Source organism: Cucumis sativus, chromosome 7 (genome assembly GCF_000004075.3).
Source record: "Cucumis sativus cultivar 9930 chromosome 7, Cucumber_9930_V3, whole genome shotgun sequence".
In the NCBI taxonomy this organism is placed as follows: Eukaryota; Viridiplantae; Streptophyta; class Magnoliopsida; order Cucurbitales; family Cucurbitaceae; genus Cucumis; species Cucumis sativus.
Window position 1 is genome coordinate 15,665,764 of NC_026661.2, and position 21,758 is coordinate 15,687,521.

At 31.5% G+C, this 21,758-nt stretch overlaps 2 protein-coding genes across 2 annotated transcripts; both read right to left on the reverse strand.

Annotated features, from left to right (window-relative positions):
* Window positions 1-6,803: 6,803 nt before the first annotated feature.
* LOC101221055 (pectinesterase) lies at window positions 6,804-13,980 on the reverse strand. Its single transcript, XM_011660892.2, has 4 exons — window positions 13,444-13,980; window positions 10,812-11,051; window positions 9,972-10,326; window positions 6,804-7,652 (listed from the first exon to the last, which is right to left on the reverse strand). The coding sequence occupies exons 1-4, from the start codon at window positions 13,909-13,911 to the stop codon at window positions 6,970-6,972; spliced, it is 1,746 nt and encodes a 581-aa protein (XP_011659194.1). The 5' UTR covers window positions 13,912-13,980; the 3' UTR covers window positions 6,804-6,969.
* A 3,041-nt stretch (window positions 13,981-17,021) lies between these two features.
* On the reverse strand, window positions 17,022-21,447 carry LOC101220821 (pectinesterase). Its single transcript, XM_004139572.3, has 4 exons — window positions 20,972-21,447; window positions 20,642-20,881; window positions 18,685-19,042; window positions 17,022-17,846 (listed from the first exon to the last, which is right to left on the reverse strand). The coding sequence occupies exons 1-4, from the start codon at window positions 21,416-21,418 to the stop codon at window positions 17,164-17,166; spliced, it is 1,728 nt and encodes a 575-aa protein (XP_004139620.2). The 5' UTR covers window positions 21,419-21,447; the 3' UTR covers window positions 17,022-17,163.
* Window positions 21,448-21,758: the final 311 nt, after the last annotated feature.

The following is a 21,758-nucleotide window of genomic DNA, read 5'->3' on the forward strand; positions in this document are numbered from 1 at the left end:
GAGCTAGGAAGGGGACCTAATGGACGTACAGATCAGAAGCTACAACGATATGAGATTAATTGGCTAAACTCATTAACCACATTAATCAGTAGCCCTTTCGATGTTGATATTTTCACGTTTCCATGTCATGTGTGAGTTAAGGTTGTTCTGGAGGCGAACATACTACAAAATCTACTTGACACTTGGTGCTTTTACACACTTGACGTTTTTATTAAAAAAAAGGTCAAGTATTGATAATTTTAAAGTAAAAGCGTCAAATATAATTTCAAAAAAGCGAAGTTTTAAAAAAAAATTATGAACTATTTTACGTTAGCTTTTACTTGATGTTTCTCGTCAAGTATAAGGGAGATTTTACTTGACGTTTTATTCGCGTCAAGTATAGCAAACTTTTACTTGACGTGAAAAAAACGTCAAGTATAGTTTGAAGAAAGAAAATTTTCATGGATTTTTTTAATTATTTTACCTAAGCTTTTACTTGACATTTTTTTCCATGTTAAGTATAGTGCATAATTTATTGAACATTGTTTTAGTGTCAAGTTCAGTGTAGCTTTTACATGACAATTTTTCACGTCAAGTATAGTTTATATTTACTTTACACAGAAACAACGTCAAGTATAGTTAACATTTTTATTTTGTGAAATATAAAAATATAAAAATACTTTTTATTTCCCTCTTTTCATTAAATAAATTTATTAGAATGAACTTATTAAAAAATTTCACTACAAGAATTTTGGTTTCTACCGACAATTTTTGCTAGCAACACAAAAAAAGTGTTGTCCAAGATATGATGTACCGACGTAGTTTTCATTGTGTTGGCACATCTTTCTTCTTGCCAATAAAAATATGTATGTGGGCAAAAGTTGTGTATTGCGTGGGCACATCATTGGTTTTTCTCACAAAAATATACAGGTGGGCAAAAAGTTGTGTGGTTTTAAGGAAAATTTTTATGTTGGATTTATGCCAACGTTTATTTTAGTTTATGGCCGCATATGGTGTGTGGGAAAATATTTTAAATATTTGCTAACGTAGTTTATGTGTCGAAAGACCGCACAGTTTTTAGACATATTTATATCGACGTAATTTACGTAGCGAAAGACCCTACATTTTTTATAGGCATTTATAACGATGCAAAATTTATACATATGGCAACAAAAATAGCATAGGCATAAGTTTTTTAATAAAAACAAAACATAATTTCATTTTTTATAGGTTTTTTTTTAAACATGATTTCTTTTTTTTTTTTTTTTTCTCCTTTCTTTTTACTTTTTCCCTCCAACATTTCCCTCCCACGTTTCTCTCTCCCACACAACATTTTCCTCCAATTTGCCTCATCCTCTTCTCACAGAACGCAACCCTCCCAATTTCCCTCTTCCTCTTCTCCCAACCCACCATATGAACGTTGTTGCTATCTTCCTCATTTTCATCTTCCTCTTCTTGCAACCCACAATTCGAACGCCGCTACTACTTGCTACCATTCGAGCACCACCACTACCTGCTACCATTCGAACATCGTTGGAGGTCGCCGCTCCCCTGCTCACTAAACTCATCATAAGTACTCCATTCGCTGCTGCTCACCTTGAGTAAGTTTAACCTTAGTTTATTTACCAAGATTTCAAAGTCTCCAACAATTTCCTTGATTGTATAAGATATTGATATAGATTAATATATTGTTATTGTGTGTGAAACCAAGGTTAATGTATTCCGATAATTGAATTTGTATTTTTTTTCAAGATTACACTGCTATATGGTTTTGAAGATTACATTGTGTGTAAGGATATATCGCTTTTGCAAAGCTATAGTTTTCCTAATTTTCTTTCTTCACTACAAATAGTTCTCTTTTACGGTTTTTCTCTCTAGAATGTTTTGCATGTGCCTAAGGTTTCTTACAATTTGTTATCTATCAGTAAGATCACTCATGAGCTGCACTGTAAAGCTACTTTCTTACCTGAATCTAACTTGTTTTTAGGACTTGAGTTCAAGGAGGACGATTGGCACTACTGGACAGAGCAAGGGACTTTACATCCTTGATGATGATACCTTCGATAGTAGTATCAATAGGACTGGTTTATTATCTTCCCATTTTAGCACTTCTAAACATGACTTTATGTTGTGGCATTTTCGGTTGGGTCACCCAAACTTTACTTATATGAAATATTTGTTTCCCCATCCTTTTCCTATAATCGATCTCTCCTCATTATCTTGTGATGTGTGCATTCAAACAATACAACATCGAGTTTCTTTTCCCTCATAACCATATAAACCCACACAACTGTTTACCTTTATCCATAGTGATGTTTGAGGTCACTCTAAGGTCACCACCTAATGTAGGAAATTGTGGTTTGTAACTTTCATTGATGATCATACCCGTCTTACCTGAGTCTACTTTATCACCGATAAATCAAAAGTTTCCTCCATTTTCCAAAACTTCTATCACACCATTGAAACCTAATTCCATTAAAAAATTGTTATTCTTTAGAGTGATTGTCGGGAATTCCAAAATCATAACCTTAATGAATTTCTAGCCTCTAAGGGGATTGTTCACCAAAACTCATGCGCCTACACTCCTCAACAAAATGGAGTGGTCAAGCAAAAAAATCGTCACCTTTTGGAAGTAGCTCATTCCCTTATGTTATCCACTTCCCTTCCTTCATACTTGTGGGGTGATGCTATTCTTACAACAACTCATTTGATCAATAGAATACCTTCTCGTATTCTCCACCTTCAGACTCCCTTAGATTGTCTTAAGGAGTCTTACCCCTCTACTCGTCTTGTTTATGAGGCTCATCTTTGTGTGTTTGGATCTACCGCTTATATCCATAATTTTAGCCCAAGATAATGTGAAGTTACGTCTTCAAGAATTAGAAGCGCTTGATGAAAAGTGATTAGAGGCTCAACAAGCATTGAAATGTCATCAGGCGAGAATGTCCAAAGCTTTTGATAAGCACGTTAAACCTCGCTCCTTTCAAGTTGGTGATCTAGTACTTGCTGTAAGAAAATCGATCATCACAACAAGGCATACAGGAAATAAGTTTACACCTAAAATGGGATGGATCCTACATTGTTAAAGAAGTTTATACAAATGGCGCATACAAGATCGTTGATCAAGACGGACTACGAATTGGTCGAATCAATGATAAATTTCTTAAGAAATATTATGCTTAATTTTGTTATGTAAAAAAAAAAAAAGTTGAACTATGTTATGACTTAATCCCTACATTATAAAGGGTACATAGGCAGCTTAAGGAGAACCTTAAGTCCAATCCAGTAAAAAAAAAGATGAACTATGTTATGACTTGATCCCTACATTATAAAGGGTACATAAGCAGTTTAAGAAAAACCTTAATTCATGTCCAATACACAAAATTGTGAACTATATTATGACTTGATCCCTACATTATATATGGTATGTAAGTAGCTTAAAGAAATTTAAGTTCAGTCGTATAATAAATGAAAAAAGGGATCCTTTTGACTTAATAAGAGCGTCATTTTTTACATTAAACTGCACCATTAAGAAAAGAAGAATTCCTAGATAAAGGAAGCAAGAGTCAGTAAAGAAACAAAAAAATAAAAATAAAGAAAAGAAAAACAAATGAAAAAAATAAAGAAAAGAAAAAGAAAAGAAAAGAAAAAGAACGAAAAAAATGAAAAGAAGAAAAAAAGGGAAAAATGAAAACAAAAAAGTGAAAAGAAGAAAAATGAAAACAAAAAAAGAAAAGAAAAGAAAAAAAGAGAAAAATAGAAGAAGAACAAAGAAGCTTAATCACTCATACTAGGAAGATGGATCTGATGGCAAAAGCGAGATCATCCTCTAATAAAAGTTAGATTGCTGACACCGAAACATGGCCAAGATGCCCGATTGCTTCTACTAGGGAGGTGGATCTGATGGCAAAAGTCTGATCGTCCCCTAGTAGAAGTTGGATCGCTAACGGTGAAATAAAGGTAAGATGCCTGATCACTTCTATTAGAGAGGTCGATCTGACAACAATAGTCCGATCATCCCCTAGGGAGGTGGATCGCTGACAGCGAAGTAGAACCGAGATGCCCGAGATGTTCGATCACTCCTATTAGGAAGGTGTATCTAACGACAAAGACTTGATCGTCCCCTAGTAGAAGTTGGATCATTGACGGTGAAGCAGAACCAAGATGCTCGATTGTTCCTACTAGGGAGGTGAATCTGACAACAAAAGTCTGATAATCTCCTAGTAGAAGTTAGATCGCTAACGACGAAGCAAAATTGAGATGCACGGTCGCTCCTACTAGGAAGGTGAATTTGACGACAAAAGCCCAATCGTCCTCTAGTAGAAGTTAGATCTTTGACGGCAAGGCGGAACTGATATGTCCGATTGCTCCTACTAGGCTATGGATCTGACGGCAAAAGCGTGATCGTCTCCTAATTGAAGTTGGATCACTGACAGCAAAGAAGAATCGAGATGCACAATCGTTCCTACTAGGGAGGTGGATCTGACGGCAAAAGCCCGATCGATCCCTAGTAGGAGTTGGATTGTTGATGACAAAGAAGAACCGAGATGCCTAATCGTTTCTACCATGGAGGTGGATTTGATGGTAAATGTCTAATTATCCCCTAGTAGAAGTTGGATGTTGACGACAGAGTCACCCCTAACAAATGATTGAAAAAAAAAGGAAGAAGAAGAAGTTCTTACCTTTAGCTTCTAAAAAGAAAAGGAAGAAAAAAAACAATAAAACAAGAAAAATGAGAAGATTAAGACAAAAAAGAGAAAGAGAGAAAGGAAGAATAGAAGTTTTCCATAATTTTCTTTTGTTTGATGAGAAATAAATAACTTAAAGTGTGGTCTATCAACAATTCCAATTCCTCCAAGGATTAGGAATGATCAGTCATTACATTTTTTTCTATAAAACAAATATAATTCCTGATTATGATTGATATTTGATCATTTTTTATAAAAAATATTCAACTCCTAAGAAGAATAGGAATAATATTTAATCTTTTCTTAATCTTTTTTATTAATAAAGAAAAGATAATTCAATTATCTTACCTTATTTTAATTATATTCAATATTTAAAATAGAAAAGATAATCCAATTATGTTATCTTATTTTAAATTATTTAATTTTTTTGGGATAACTCACGAATAATTTTTTTTTTTAGATAATTAAGATATTTAAATATTATCTCCAATTTTAAAATTAAAATTTGGTTTCGAAATCCAAGTCAAATTGACTTGCATATATGTTCTTTTTTTTATCTCAAATTTAAATTGGAGCCGTAAATTTAACGTTATCTTAAGATTGAGAGTCTTTTTTTTTTTTTTTATCTCTAATTAAAATTGGTCATTCCAAATTCTTGTGCATCCTCAAGACAAATTAAGGTATGGTAGAAACCTCATTCTTATTTCAAATTAAAATTTTGGTTATGTTCCAAATTTTATTTTATATTTTAAAAAATTAAATTTAAATTTTTATCATCAAATCAAATTAAATTCCTGATAAAACCTTGAATTTTTCTCAAATTAATTAAGGTTTGACCATATTTGAACCCTTATTTCAATTTTGAACCAAACTCACGTAGTAAATTCATAGTTTGATTAATTTTATATGTTAGATTAAGTAAAAAAGAAAAAAGCAAAAACAAAACTAGTATTTTGACTTCAAACTTATCTTTTTTCAAGATTGATTCACGCATATACGTGCATAAACCTTGAAAAGAGGGCATTTGTTGAATAGAAAACTTTTAGACCAATCACAAATTTCTACGTCATTTACTAAACTAATGATGTGTGGCCAATATGAGCTTAACTCAACTGGGCACATGTATGTTCAAGAGGTCCCGGGTTCAAATCTCCATCCCAACATTTATTACAATACATTTGCAAAAAAAAAATGTTTTCATCATAACCGGTGGATGAAGTTAATTATTTTGGTTCAATGAAATATTATTTACTTAAGCAAAGTTCAATTAACTGAGCCCAAATGCTAATCCAAATTCGTGTGATCATAGACGTTTGCACGTAGCTTTCTGATATATTCAATTACTTTTTATATTCGTCATATTTGTATTATGCAAAATGGGGAAAGTAAGAACTTCTTTTTTCTAATTTTTTTTGTCACAATTTCCCTCTCATAAATGTCTATTGAAAAAAAAATGGAACTGTATAATATATTTTTATATATGTTCCATTGGAGAGTTTGGTAGAAAAAAAGAATTTAACAAAAAATTTCACTACCATTTACTTTCTTTGGTCTTAAAATGCTCACAACAATGTATTTAATTTCAATGTAATTAAATATTGATATTAGAAATTTTGAAACAACCTCCAATATATTTTGAATCCAAAATTCTTTCAAAATATCGTTAAAAAAATATCTATTAAAATCATATATGTCTTCATGTAGTATATCAAATCTCATTTTTTTAAAAGAAACAATCTCATATATTTAATCTATGTCTCAAATTCCACCTTCATTATCGAATTGCTACTGATTGTCCTTGTAAGTGAGTTTCTTTTCCACTTTCGTTTCTCTCTCATAACTCTCTATAACTTCTTTTACCAGTTACGCAACCGACGGCCTTCCCTTGTTTTTTTTTCTCTCTCGTCCATGCAACAGATTAAACACTTCAACATATGAAAGGTTGGAGAGAGATAACTATGAGAGCGGAACATGAGAGGAAAATAAACTCACTTATTGGAAGGTGGCGCAAAGATGAAGCTAGACATAGAGATCCAAATATATGTGATTTTAAATTGAAACAATATAAAAAATAAATAAAGAAAAAATAGAAAAAAATATGAAGATATGATATTTTAAAAAAGGAGGTGGTTCGAGTTGTAGATGAAGACATGTAACTTTAAAAGATTTTAACCAAGTCTAAACTTGGTTTTTATTCAATAGAAACATTTCCCCTTTAGTAGCTTTTCTTCCAACACTCATACAACCTTTTGATCAACCAAATGAAAAGCAAGATCTATTGCAAGCTAATTAAGGCAATAGATCAGTTATAGAGACCAAGCTGATAAGGGAAGCCAGTAGATGGAAGCCAACCTGCACCGTCAATGAATGGTTCAGCCGTGAAGGTCTTAGCTTCAGCTTCATTAATAACAAGAGACCATGACACTCTACCAGAAGTATCAGCACCAGCTCCATTGTTGTCATATTCTGCAAAGTAGGGTTTCTTTATGTCACCATTCCATGTGGACCACCCCTCTTTGTCTATCACATTGGTTATTGACGTTTGCATTACCACAACCCTAGCATATTCCTCCCATGGTCTCCCAAGGAAGCTTGGGAATTCTTTTATCACAGGCTCCAAGTCTGACGTCGCTTTTATCCTACACTTTTGGATAACGATTCCCGTGTTTTGATTCAAGTCGGTTCTTGATTGTGCTGTCACCATGTTATTTTGGTTAGGGCCTGGTTTGCGAGGGGTGAGATCAGAGTTTTGGATTACGGCTGCTGCGTTTCCAAAGATGAAGTCGACTGTTCCTGCTACAACGCACTTGACGAAGAATTGACGGTTTGAGTGGACGTAGAGAGTGTCTTGATAGGCAAGCATGCTACAACGGTAGAAGGCTGAGTGATCTGAGCCAACACGAAGGGCTACAGCTTGGCCGTTGGCTGATCCGGCTGTGTTTTGAAAGGTTATGTCTCGAGCTAAGAATCCGTCCCCCACAGCAACTGCTAAGAAAAAACAAACATTGTTATTGTTTTTTTTTAAAAAGAAATTCTAATGTGTTTTTACAAAACTTTGATAATATAAGAAGTGCATGTTTTTCAATGTAATGATAATAAATTGTTCGAGACAAATAGACAATCCAAGAAATTAAAATGATTTTGGAGACGTTTGGCACGCAGGTTTGGAATCAAATGTTTGAAAATTAAATGAATGCAACCTTATTTGATGGGGTTCTGATGTCTGACCCTTACAAATGCGTGGTGCAAAAATTGAAAATCTCAATTTCTGATGCCTGTGTTTAGGGTGTTGTTTTGAATTCGTGGACTAAGCTAATCTGTTTAGTTCTTTTACATCCTAAATTTATATAAAATTTTTAATTGATTTTTTAAAATATTTTGTACCTATCAATCAAATTCTTGACTGGATTGATTTTAATGACAATAATGTAAAAAAGAAACAAATTTTAGCATTCAATAACAATAGTTTTGATTACCTTTTTATTAACATGAATAGTCTAAATAGAAATATTATAAATCATTCACAAAATATAACAAGTCATGTAATTGAATGGAGTTTACGAAAGTTCCAATTAAGTAACATTAAAATGGTTTAATAGGTTTCAAAATAAGCATAAGCAAGAGGGTTACGTGAAAGTCAAGTAAAGTTATATTTAGTCATAGTTATAGTTATCTTTCTATGATATGGATGCAATGGTATGTTTAAACCGCTTTTATCAAAAGTGTTTAAATAAAAATAAGTTCTATTAAAAAAAACATTTTTTCTTTAAGTCAATTGAAATAAGCTAAGTCATAAATCTTTTAGTTAGAGTGATTAATTATAAAAAATAATATACATATATATATTTAAATCTTAAATTTTGTAGGTTAGGTATAACATACTTTTAAAATTTTAAATTATGTGTAGTCATGTATTTTAAAATTTAAGTATGTGTCAAATATATATATTCAATTTTTTCTTTTTCTTTTACCTACATAAATAAAAAAATTATATATTTATTAGCACAAAACAATAAAAAATTTCACTAACTAATTTGATTAAAAAAATATTATTTAATACTTAAAATTATAAACAAACTTTTACAAGGTTGGTTTTGTTGAATCAAACCAATTCAAATTATTTTAATTTTTAATTTACTGACATGATATACAAAAATTATAATAATAATTTTAAAAAAAAAATTTAATGGAGGTGAAAGAAGTAGTTTAGTTTTGATAACTAAAATTTGAAAAAAAAAAAAAAGAAAAAAAGAATGTTAATTAGTTATTTGTGTTATTAATGAAACATTTTTCTTAAATAAAAAAAATTAAATATTAATAAATATTTTCTTTTTTAGTGTGGTTTAGATGAAGGGCACAATTAAGTGAAAAAGAGAGATGGGAAAGAATTGAGGGAAGAAATAGAGAATAAGAGAGAGAGAGTTTTTCTTTTCTTTTTTATGAGTAAAAAATTAAATAATGGGAAAAACCCTCGATTTACCCTAATTTTTAGTTGTATGATTATTTAGTTTTGAATTGAATTTGTAACTACAAACAAAAAGATTAACCATTTCAAAATTATTTAAAAAACATATAGAAAATGTTGTCTGAAAGTTATTTTTTAGTTTTTTTAAAAATGAAATGGAATCAATGTACAAGCACAATCTATTATGGATTGTTTTTGTTTGAAAGTTTTTTCTGCATTGTTTAAATCATATTTACCAAATTTTAAACCACTGTTATTATTAGAAATTTAGTTATATTTTGTTTTAACAGTTATCAAACTATTTCCAAACTCAGTTAATTAAAAAATAAATATCTAATGTGTTTTGTTTACCCATTTTCAAAAGCAATTTGGGCAAAGAAACAATGCAAAAAGAAAAAGAAAAAGTTGCCTCTTTAGAATCTATCATTTCTTCCATATGTCCAAATATAAATGCATTATTTGAGCTTTGGAATAATGGTCGAGACAAACTTAGGAAAATGAAACATGGTTGTGGAAAACACGTAAAACAGATCTTAGACATTCTTGAAATGGACAAAAAGAAAATTTAGCATAAATTTGAAATTCATTGGATTTTACCTTTTCTTAAGGAAATAAAATTATTAAAATACATAAAAAAGTATTATAAATATTTACAAAATATAGGAATTTTTTATTAAATCAACCCTATAGGTTAAATAAAAAATGTAAAAGTTGATTTATTTTGTTTTTCTAAGGTCCAGAAAATACTAAAAATATCTACTGTTTTCAAAGTAGTTTAGTTGCCTTACTGATTTATTTATCACGATCAATAAAAAAGAGTCGTGGTTTAGTTACGTTACCGACTGTGGCGGAATTGAAGGTTGACCAGCCACTCCCATGACTTCTATCGGCAGTGATAATGGTGTTGCTTCTTCCATCTCCCCAAAACATAATATTCCGTTTACTGCTTGGTACATCAACATTTTCCCTGTAAACTCCAGCCTTTATTTTTATTATATATCTGCTGTTCTTACTCGGCGCCGCCTTCACTGCCTCCGACACCGTTTTATAATTTCCGGTTCCATCCGCCGCCACCACCACATCCGCCGCCTCTTCTGACGATGAGTCTAAAAGCATCTGGTCTTGGATTGACATCCATTCTGGCCACTTTATTCCATTTTCCAAATCCTCCCTTCTTCTACTCTCACCATCCTCCTGTTCATTATATCCAAATTTCTAAATATATATAGAAATCATATGTCTCATTTACTTATGAAGATCAATTAAAATCAAAACTTACATACACGGAAAAAATGGTTTACATTTAGATCAGGAAAGCCTATATCTAGTAGAGCCAAGATATATATATGTATAGGAATCAAAATATATTAATCATTACTAAAAACGTCGTCCTTTTCCTCCTTTCATAGAAAACAGTATATACTAATTTTATTTTAGTATTTTGAATATAGCAATCAACGGAAATAAACACTCGTATCATTTATCACTTATATACGCTAACGGTGTCCTTTAACATCTATATTCAATGATAGACTATGAAATTTTGTTATATTTGTATTTTTCTTTGTCAGTTTGAAAGATATTATTGTTGAGATGCGCACGTGTAGGAGTAAAAATTTTAAAGATATATATGAAACAAAAATAAAGGGTTTAAAGTAAAGTTGAAAATTTTAGTGTACCTGATTGGAAAAGAGTACAATTTTGGGGTCATCTATTTGGGAGGATATTGAAGTTATCTTATAAGGAAAGTCATGGACCACCAAGCTTTTCTCATCTGTTAAGGCAACGTCTGTTGTCAATTTTTTAACCAAAGCCAATGCATTACTACACAACTTCGTCACTTGATTATGTGTGTTCTCAATAAGTCTCAAAACCCTTTTCTCTGTTTTGTCATGGGATAATCCATCCAAACAAGTCACCTGTACATGATATATATTATTAACTTCAAACTGAGCAAGATAATCAAGATGGTAAACAAATTTTGCAACTGAAAATATCAAGCTTTTATTGAGGATTTTTTTAGCTCATTTAAAGGATCCCCCAGAAATTATGAAAGATACTAAAGTACTCACTAGAAACGTATAGGAACTGTTTGGATGAACTTTATAATTGATTTCACCCTCTCATCACTTAAAAAACCTAAAAAAACCTAAAAAACCAATCAAAATAAGCACTTATAGTATGTGTTTTGATATTCCTTTGTGAAGAAGCTGGTGGAGTATCTGTTGGCTTACTTTTAATAATTGCATTTGTTTGCAATTTGTTGGCTTCCAAGTTCTTGTTCGGGTTTTCCTACTTTATATATACGTAGACATATATATCAGACTTTTTTTGGATTGATTTTTGAAGTGTTTAATTTTCAAAATAATTCATTTTAAGATAGTTTGAAGTGCTTGAGATTGGTTTAAAATAACTTTTAAATAACTTTAAAAAAAATGAAATTAAGAAATAAATCATTTTAGAGAAAACATATTTAATAAGGAATTTCTCCCAAATATCTATTTTTCTTCATCTACTTTTTTCTATCTATTTTTCACTGTGTCGTTCTTTTTATTTTTCTTAAATACTTTGAATATTTTTTCAACGTGTGTTCATATATATTTAAATATAAGAATTTGCAAATGTTTCTCTTTTAGTCAAATCTACTTCGCCTTAACATCTGTGAAAGAAATCATTAGGACGTCAATGAAGAACATGATCATTCAGTTCATGAAATGAAAATGAATGAGGAACGATCGAATTGCACACCTTATTATCTAGTTGATATTATATTGTCTTGGAAAAATTATTGTAAGATATTTGTGCTTATAAAAATCGAATTGTTCAAAAAAATTAATTAGAAAATAAAATTAACGTTTCATTTCAAGTAACTAAAAAATTAATAATTTCAAGATTACATGAGATTAATTTTAAAATATATTTGTGAAAAAATGATTCAAAATGTGTGTATTTGTGTATAGAATTAGTTCATAATATTTATTAGTTCATAATATTTAGTAGTTTTTTATAGTAATTTGACCTAATTAAGTATAAACATTGTTAGTATAGGACAAATCAAACACAATTTTGCATATAAACATTTATAAAGAGATCAAGCCAAACATGAGTGTTTAGATTTTAAACTCATTTTACAAAAAAATGGTTTTTAAAAAATATATTCTTAAAAGAACATTTTGTTTCATAGGCAATCCAAACGCATTCAAATAACCGTTTGAAAAAAAATTAAAAAAATAGTTTTTTTATATTTGATAAACAATCTCGAATCAAATAACAGTTTAAAAAAAACCCCAGAATAAAAAAAAAAAAAGACAATGAAAAAGAAGAGCAGTGCAATATTAAAAAATGACTAGTTTAGTAGGCTTTTTCATTTTGTTACACGAGTCGTAAATATTTTATCGATTTATTATATTTATAAAAATTAACCTAAATTGATGTATATTTAAAGGTTTAATGTGAAAGAACAGAAAAGATTTTATAGCTGGTTTTTAGTTTTTGAACTTAAGCTTCTGAATTGTAGTTTCACCCCTAAATTTGTATGTTATATATATGTTTTCCATTCATTTTCAATTAGTATTTCAAAATTGAAGCCAAACTCAAGTCTTACAGTCATCTTTTTGTTTATAGCCATGCATTTTAATTAACAATTTAGATATTTCCTTACTATAAGTAGAAGCTCTTAATAGAAAATGATCAGGAGAATACAAGAACAAATTTAGAAAACCAAAAACTATAAACGATCTATGAAAAGCCCACGTTTGTAATCATATTTCTCTTTCTGTTTTTGGTTTTTGAAAATTAAATATATTTCCTCTCATTTTCCTATGGTGGTATGCATATTTCTGGAGTAGTAAGAAAAATTCCATGTATTCTAAAAATCTACTTTTATTTATACAGAAAACAAAGCAATAGAGGTGTACAAGTGTTTATAGATTTAATTAATTATTAAAATCTGAAAACAAAAATCCAAATAGTTATGGACTGAAATAATTTGAAAAGAGTACAACACGTAAGTTAAAGACTTTTCTGTGTAAATATTTCTTCTAAAAGTACTTCAAATTCTTGTCTTTCGGACTTTTCTGTGTAAGTATTTCTTCTAAAAGTACTTCAAATTGTTGTTTTCTTTTTTCAACTTTCCAAAATTTTCTACTCAACTTTTCATCCAAAACGTCTTTTACAAGGAATTTTAATACGGAAAATTCACTCCCTTGAATGTGAGCAAAACATGTTGTAAACCATTAAACACATTAAAATCTCTGTCAAAGACATCTTTCAAAATGCAAACCAAAAAATATAATCCAAACAGTTACAAACCTGATTAGTAATGGCAGAACTGAGAAAAGTTTTGAGGTCATCGGCATACGAAGCAAGAGATTTCTTGTTCGGATACTCAGAAAAATCCTGTATAGCCTTGTCAAGCTCATAAATGGTCCTGTCGGTTGTTTTGACACAATCATGAAGAGCAATCCTGTCTCGTTTACCAACTATGTTACCGGACATCGAAAGTTTTTTGATGTTTTCATTGTTAAGCTTAGCTGCATCCATAGCAACACTCAATGACAGTTCAACGATATCTTTCAAACTCAACAAATTAGATGTACCAAGGATGGAGGATATTGTTGAGTGACACAGTTGAGGATAAAGAGTAATGGCACATGACGTTTCTATAACACTCAGAATATTATTCATGACACCATTTTCATTAGAATTTGCTCTAACAATAATAGCATTTGTGAGGAGTAAAGTGGCAAAGAGTGCTAAAGAAAGCTTAGTGTTTTCCATAGTTTGGAAATGAGAAGAGTTGTGAAGAAAGGTAGAGAGGGTTGGGCGGATATAAAGAGATGGGATGTCCCTGTGCTACTTGTTGGACTCTATAATTTTCTGATATATTTTCTTTTTCTTATAAGATATCCATGCTTTCCACGTGGGGTGTTGTCATTCATCCAACATTTATCTGCTATTCATACTCTATTTTTTCTACTTTACAATAAATACATAAATACTTTTGTTGGAATGTACATTGAAATATCTGATTATGAATATTTTCTCTTATAATAGGTAATAAAAAATAATACAAATAACACTGGGGAATGCCTTCAGAGGATTGCTACTGTTCTCTCTCGCAAATGATAAGAACTTTCATTTTGAAAGGAGCTTATACTACACCGTCATATTACAAAACTGACATTACTTGATGTCTGCATTTTTTATACTCTTGACAGCTTTTAAAATTTGTCAAGTAGAAAAAAAACGTCAAGAATAGTCAATAGTAGAAAGATGCATAATTTTTTTATTTTAAATACTTAACAGATTAAGAGCGTCGAGACTAATTTTATTTATTTGACATTTTTTAAATGTGAAGAATGCATTTTTTTCCCATTTTTCTCCAATTTTGTAAAAAAGGCTTTTCCTTTTTTGTTTTCCCCAAAATTTCCTTTTCCCCAATTTCTAAGTCCTAATTATTTTTTTTTTCCAAATTTTTACTCATCCTTTCTCCATCCATGAATTCTTCCCCTAATTTCAAACTTTCTCCCCAATAGTTCCCATCCACAAAAGTCACGGCCACCCACCACGAAAATCCCTATTTTCTTCCCCTTCTCCAAATTTTTTTTCAAAAATATTGCCGACGGCTGACTCTCCACCACTCGCCCACTACTCGCGCAACTCACCGTGCTCGCCGTAAGTCTTCCAAACATATCCAAAGGTCTCTCGATTTCCCTTTATCCACACATCTGCAACTTGTCGGGCTCGCCACAACTCGCCTGCCTCCTTGCTCGTACCAAGTCTCTTGCTCGCTTCAGTTCACAATTCTCCTGTTTGGTTTTGTTTTCTTTGTTATTTCTTCTGTTGCATTTCAACTGAGCTTGCTTCTAGTACAACCTCTTTGTTTTCTTAGCAACCTCTTTGTTTTCTTTTTTATATTACTCCTTTGTTTTTTTCTTTGTTATTTCTTCTGTTCATGTCTAGTACAACCTCTGCCGAAAACCAATAAAAAATAAAAGGAAAAAAATATGATGAACTAAATATTGAAACCACATTAAATGTATTATAAATACGTAGAATAATCTCTTTTATTTCTCCCAAGTTTTTTTTTACAGGAATATATGGAAGCCAGGTGGTTGTCAATTCCCAATTAACACACTAGTACTAAACATAAACAAAATTAAAATATATTAATTTTGTCAACCAAACGTCCAATAATTCACTTAAGTATTCAAGCTTACCCCAAGCCTAAGGTTGAACCCAAAACTAGGAGAATTCCACAATTTGCTCCAACAATTTTAGCCATCAACCTTCAAGGAAACATAATCCACTTTAATCCAAAATCAAACTATTTAGGATCAAAAATAATATTTGATGGACATACCTAAAATCCAATCGAACACTTACCATAAGAGAAAAGTGGCTCAACTTGGCTCATTGGTGGCTTAGCTAGATAAGAGGAAGGAAGGCTCTCGGTTCGGCTGGAAGAGGGGATCGGTTCGGTAGGTTCAAAAAACTTGGCTAAAAGGAAAAAGGATTGGCTTGGATTTGGCTTGAATCTAAAACACGGCTCGAATGCAAGGGTGGCTTGGACGGCTGGTGACTAGTGCACGTAACTTGAGATAGAGGGGAATGGCTCGGGGATGATATTTGACTGGACGTATGCTGATGGCAAGCTTCACCACAAATGAGCAAAGATGGGCTCGACCGAAGATGGATTGGTGAGGGATGCAAAACGAAGAAGAAACGCGACAACTGGCGGACAGAGTCGTACGTCTTTGACTCATTGTTCGTCGATGTTGCTCGGCAGACGACACAAGCAAGTTTCACAACGTTCACTTGGTGTGGTGGTTGGTGCAACGGAGGAAGACTGGTGATAACCAATGGTGGCGACTAGGATTTGGTGAGGGTGAAGAAGATGAATGAGGAAGAAGATGAACTCTTAAACCTAGAAGGCTTCTTTATAATAATAATAATAATGTCATTATTATTATTTACTTTTCCTAATAATAATGGTGATATTCATACTATGCAGTTGTTTCAAACAAATTAAACAATGTGTAATTGTTAGAATAGAAAGATACTTGTTTTGTTCAATTATATTCTAATTCTTGGATGAAGATTTCATATTTATCCGTTTGTTCTTTTTACTCTATTCAAAACGTTTATTGAAATTAAAATCGAATTGAAACTAAAAAATCTATCAAGAAACTCAAAATTGAGCATTATAATTGGAAAAAAAGGAAAAATAAAATATAATCTTCCTATGCACATAGACGTCGGGCATTGCGCTTATTTCCCAATGTTGAAGGAAACACGTCGGTAAACGGTATCCCAACATTGCATTGAGAAAAGGTTACTCCCAACGTCAGGTGAAGGACGTTGGGAAAACTGTACTTCCAACATTCTCCATTCCGGTGTTGGGAGTAACCTTTTTCTGACGCTTGTTCGTTTCGGCTTCAAGCATCACCCCCGATGTAGTTCTGTCGACACATGTCCCAACGAATCTTCATGCGTATGGAGACCCTTTCCCGATGTATGTGGAACCATTTTCCGATGCGGTGATGTGTTAGGAGATGTGTTATTTCTTGTAGTGCCTCTTTTTGTAATTATACATGCCTTTAATATTTCTTTCAATTAGAAGAGTTTTCTCTTGTTTTTTTCATTTGTATATTGATTGGAACACTGAGCTTATCTCCAACTCCAGTCTGTATATTTTGTTTTGATTTAATGGATCATTTTTTAATAGGGAGTGATATGATTGCATGGTAGATGTGTCAATCTAGCTAGTTGAAATAGTTTTTGTGTGCATACATCTCTCGACATCTTTAACTTGTTCAATAAAAGTACGTAGTTTCTTAAAGAGTGTTCATCAAAAGCTAAAATTAAAACGAACTTACCAAGACACAAAAACAAAAGATTTTAATTAAGTGACTTTATTTTATTTAACTAAAGCATTCGACATTTACTATAGCTTAGAACTCTAATACATCGTTTTGACCAACCAAACCAAAAGCAAGAGTTGCAAGCTAATTAATTAGGCGCATTAGATCATTTATAGAGACTAAGCTGATAGGGAAAGCCAGTAGATGAAAGCCAATCAGCTCCACCAATAAATGGTCCAGCCGTAAAAGTCTTAGCTTGAGCCTCATCAATAACAAGAGACCATGGCACTCTACCAGAAATATCGGCTCCAGCTCCATTATTATCATATTCCGCATAGTATGGTGACTTTCTTTGGCCATTCCATGTGGACCACCCCTCTTTGTCTATCACATTGCTTATTGTCGTTTGCATTACCACAACTCTAGCATATTCTTCCCATGGTCTCCCGAGAAAGCTTGGGAATTCTTCTATCACAGGCTCCAAGTCTGACGTTGCTTTTATCCTACACTTTTGGATGACGATACCCGTGTTTTGATTAATGTCGGTTCTTGATTGTGCTGTGACCATGTTCCTTTGACTAGGCCCTGGTTTGCGAGGGGTGATGTCAGAGTTTTGGAATACGGCTGCTGCATTTCCAAAGATGAAATCGACTGTGCCTGCTACAATGCAGTTGACGAAGAATTGACGGTTCGAGTGAACGTAGAGAGTGTCTTGGTAGGCAAGCATGCTACATCGGTAGAAGGCCGAGTGATCTGAGCCAACACGGAGAGCTACAGCTTGGCCGTTGGCTGCTCCGGCTTTGTTTTGAAAGGTTATGTCTCGAGCTAAAAAACCATCCCCCACCGCAGCTGTCACAGAAAAACAGCATTGTTATTAAAATGTGGGTATTTTTTTTAATGTAATGACCAATGGTTTGATAAATAATTAGAATACGATATAGCAAAAATTTCATTCAATATGTAGTTTTTCTTTTTGTTGCATTTTTGCGATCTATAATTCCTTATAAATGTCCAAATATAATGCAACGAAATTAAGAAAATAAAACATTTTTTTTAGAGAACATACGTAAAATATATATCTTAAAATCAACAAAAAGAAATTTTACCATATGATCATTCAATATGTAGTTTTTCCTAAATCATTCAAGTTTTTCCTTTACCAATTTTAAGTTTTGAATGACCAACTTCGGCAAAAAAAATATGAAAAAAAAGGAAAAACAAATGAGATAGTTGCAAATTTAGCAATTAGATTAGAAATAATTAAATATATAACAAAATTTTAAAAAATTTATAAATATAACGAAATTGGTCAAATTCTATCAATGATACAAGTCTAACAACGATAGTTTTGCTTTATTTACAATTTTTTTAAAATATTGCTATATTCTTAATTATTATTCCTCAAATAGTCATCCATTACAATTATCCAAAACAAATAGTTGCATTTTTGCGATCTATAATTCCTTATAAATGTCCAAATATAATGCAACGAAATTAAGAAAATAAAACATTTTTTTTAGAGAACATACGTAAAATATATATCTTAAAATCAACAAAAAGAAATTTTAGTTTATTTTATTATATTTATTTTTGGAGAAAACACTTAAATTAAAAAGAAGAAAATGGAGCTACAATTCAAACAAAAAGAAAAGAAAAGAAAAGAGTATTGTGGTTTAGTTTGTGTTACCAAGTGTGGCGGATTTGAAGGTTGACCAGCCAGTTCCATGACTTCTATTAGATATGATTTTGGTGTTGGATCTTCCATCTCCCCAAAACATAATATTCCTTTTACTGCTTGGTACATCCACATTTTCCCAGTACTCTCCAGCCTTTATTTTTATTATATATCTTTTGCTGTTCTTACTCGGAGCTGCCGCCACCGCCTCCGCCACCGTTTTATAATTTCCACTTCCATCCGCCGCCACCACAGCCTCCGCTGCTGCTTCTGATGATGATTCCAAAAGCTTCTGGTCTTCGATTGACATCCACTTTGGCCACTTTATTCCATCTTCTAACTCCTCCCTTCTTCTATTCTCATCTTCCTCCTGTTAATTATATTCTACATATTGTTGATATCAACATGAACTTAAATAATAATATCGATATAATACTTTCTTTTTTGTTTTCTGCACTAGTAATAGATCAATATATCTCACACCTACTCGTTTGAGATCAGAGGTTGAATCTTATTGAAAAAAACTAAACTACATGGAAGAAGTTATGGTCTATGATTGGATCTAGAAACGTGTTGGATTTGTTCACTACAAAGCCTATTTAGAGCCAAGATAGGAATCAAAGTACACTAGTTATTACTACAAATTTTCGCTGTCATATTTCTACAAATATAGAATACTGATTTTTGGCAAAATTAATTTTGTAGTTCTCCACTTATTTACATTAATTATAACTAAAAGAGTTTGCTTTCATATTTCAAGTTAGAAAAATCGTATATTATATTTTTGGCAAGATTAATTCTTTAGTCCTGGTACTCCAGTTCTTAGATAACTAAATGAGCATTTTAAAATATTAGAAATCTTTTAAAAAATATAACAAAAGACCAAAATAATTACGGTGTACATAGAACAATTTCGAAAATGGAAAAAACTCACAAACCAATAATAAAAAATATAAAAAAATGTATGCGTTGTTAATTGGCAGTATATTTGGTAAACAATCGTTCCAAATCTAAATATTATTTTTTAAGATTTTTTTGTACACTATCGTTTAGAATTGGTTGTTTCTTTGGTAGATGATCGTTTAGATTTGATTGTTTAGATTTTGACCAAATTTAAACAATTTTTTTCAACATTCTTTAGTACACGATCGTTTAGATTTGTTAGATTTAGGTATTGTAATTTAGTACACGGTCATTTAGATTTCACCAAATGTAAATGAGTTCTTTTCAAGATTTTTTAGTACACGATCATTTAGATTTCACTAAATGTAAACAAGTCTTTTTCAAAGATTTTTCATACACGATCGTTTAGATTTGGTACATGATTGTTTAGATTTGATTGTTTAAATTTGGGTAGCTAGCCAAATCTATACAATTTTTTTTAAAGATAATTTTGGTACTATTTGACGTTTAGATTTGGTTATACCTAATATACTAACGATTTTTTCATTACATTTAAATTATGAAAAAGTGTATACTTTAAAATTTTATTTGATATATCATTAATTTTTATACTATAGGGTTCCAATATAGAAAATTATATTTAAGAAGAACAACTAATTTTTGGAAATTTTGAAAATTTCAAAATCCCTATATTATATGTAAACTTGAAAGTTGACCAACTTATACACAAAATTAATGGATAGTTTAAAGACTTATTAAACCTTTTAAAGATGATTTAGAGGTAATTTTTTTTAACAAGATACTAGAAGAAAATGATCGTAGAGTTATGAAAACACAATAAATTTATGAAAACAACAGATGTTCATGGTAAGTAATTAAGTTAACAAACTATAGTTGTGAACCCAAACAACATAGCTAAAAAAGTGATTGGAATCAGTAGTTCTGCTTCTGCACCAGGATATTCTGTTGAGAAAGTTAAAAGGATTGAAAATGCACGAGTAGGAGTAAAAATATTTATAAAAGCAAAATAAAAGGGTTTGAAATAAAGTTGAAAACACTATTATACCTGGTTGGAAAAGAGTACAATTTTGGGGTCATCCATTTGGGAGGGTATTGAAGTTATCTTATAAGGGAAATCATGGACCACCAAGCTTTTCTCATCTGTTATGGCAATGTCTGTTGTCAATTTTTGAACCAAAGCCAATGCATTACTACACAACTTTGTCACATGAATATGTGCGTTCTCAATAAGTCTCAAAACCCTTTTCTCTGTTTTGTCATGTGATAATCCATCCAAACAAGTCACCTGAACCAAAAATAAAAAGGTATACGTACACAATACATTATTAACTTCAAAATGAGCAAGATAATCAAGATGGTAGATGAATTTGCAAACCTGATTAGTAATGGCAGAACTGAGGAAGGTTTTGAGGTCATCGGCGTACAAAGTAAGAGATCTCTTGTTCGGATACTCACGAAAGACCTCTATAGCTTTCCCAAGCTCATAAATGGTCCTGTCAGTTGTTTCAACACAATCATGAAGACCAATCTTGTCTCGTTTACTAACATTGTTAGTGGACACCATAAGTTTTTTTATGTTTTTATTGTTATGCTTAGCTGCATCCATAGCAACACTCAATGACACTTCAAAAATATCTTTCAAACTCAACAAATTAGACGTTCCAACGATGGAGGATATTGTTGAATGACAGAGTTGAGGATAAAGAGTAATGGCACATGAGGTTTCTATGACACTATTTTCATTAGAATTAGCTCTAACAACAATAGCATTTGTGAGGAGTAAAATAGCTAAGAGAGCGAGTGAAAGTTTATTGTTTTCCATAGTTTGGAAATGAGAAGAGTTGTGAAGAAAGAAAAAGAGGCTTGGTGGGTTATAAAGAGATCCGGAAGTACTTGTGCAAGTTGTTTAGCACTCAGAGTGTAATTTTCTAATAGTGACATCTATAAGTGTTTATTAGTGCATTGATAGACATTTCGATAGATACTATAGAAGTTTAATGAGTGTGTATCATTGTTTATATCATCGATAAAATCTAAAATTTTATCATATTTTATAAATATTTTCGATGATTGTGTTTTCTTAACTATTGGCTTTTCATGTGGAGAGGTGTGATCTCAATCCAACAATTTTCTTCAATTCATGGTCATTTAATTCACTTTAC

Excerpts from the sequence above, each read along its gene's own strand:
- LOC101221055 (XM_011660892.2), bottom strand. The coding sequence starts at position 13,911 with ATGGAAAACACTAAGCTTTCTTTAGCACTCTTTGCCACTTTACTCCTC. Across the intron at positions 10,327-10,811 it reads TTGTACTCTTTTCCAATCAG|GAGGATGGTGAGAGTAGAAG; the intron begins GTACACTAAAAT and ends TATAATGAACAG. Across the intron at positions 7,653-9,971 it reads CTTCAATTCCGCCACAGTCG|TTGCTGTGGGGGACGGATTC; the intron begins GTAACGTAACTA and ends TTTTCTTAGCAG.
- LOC101220821 (XM_004139572.3), bottom strand. The coding sequence starts at position 21,418 with ATGGAAAACAATAAACTTTCACTCGCTCTCTTAGCTATTTTACTCCTC. Across the intron at positions 20,882-20,971 it reads GTTCTGCCATTACTAATCAG|GTGACTTGTTTGGATGGATT; the intron begins GTTTGCAAATTC and ends TTTTTGGTTCAG. Across the intron at positions 17,847-18,684 it reads CTTCAAATCCGCCACACTTG|CTGCGGTGGGGGATGGTTTT; the intron begins GTAACACAAACT and ends TTTCTGTGACAG.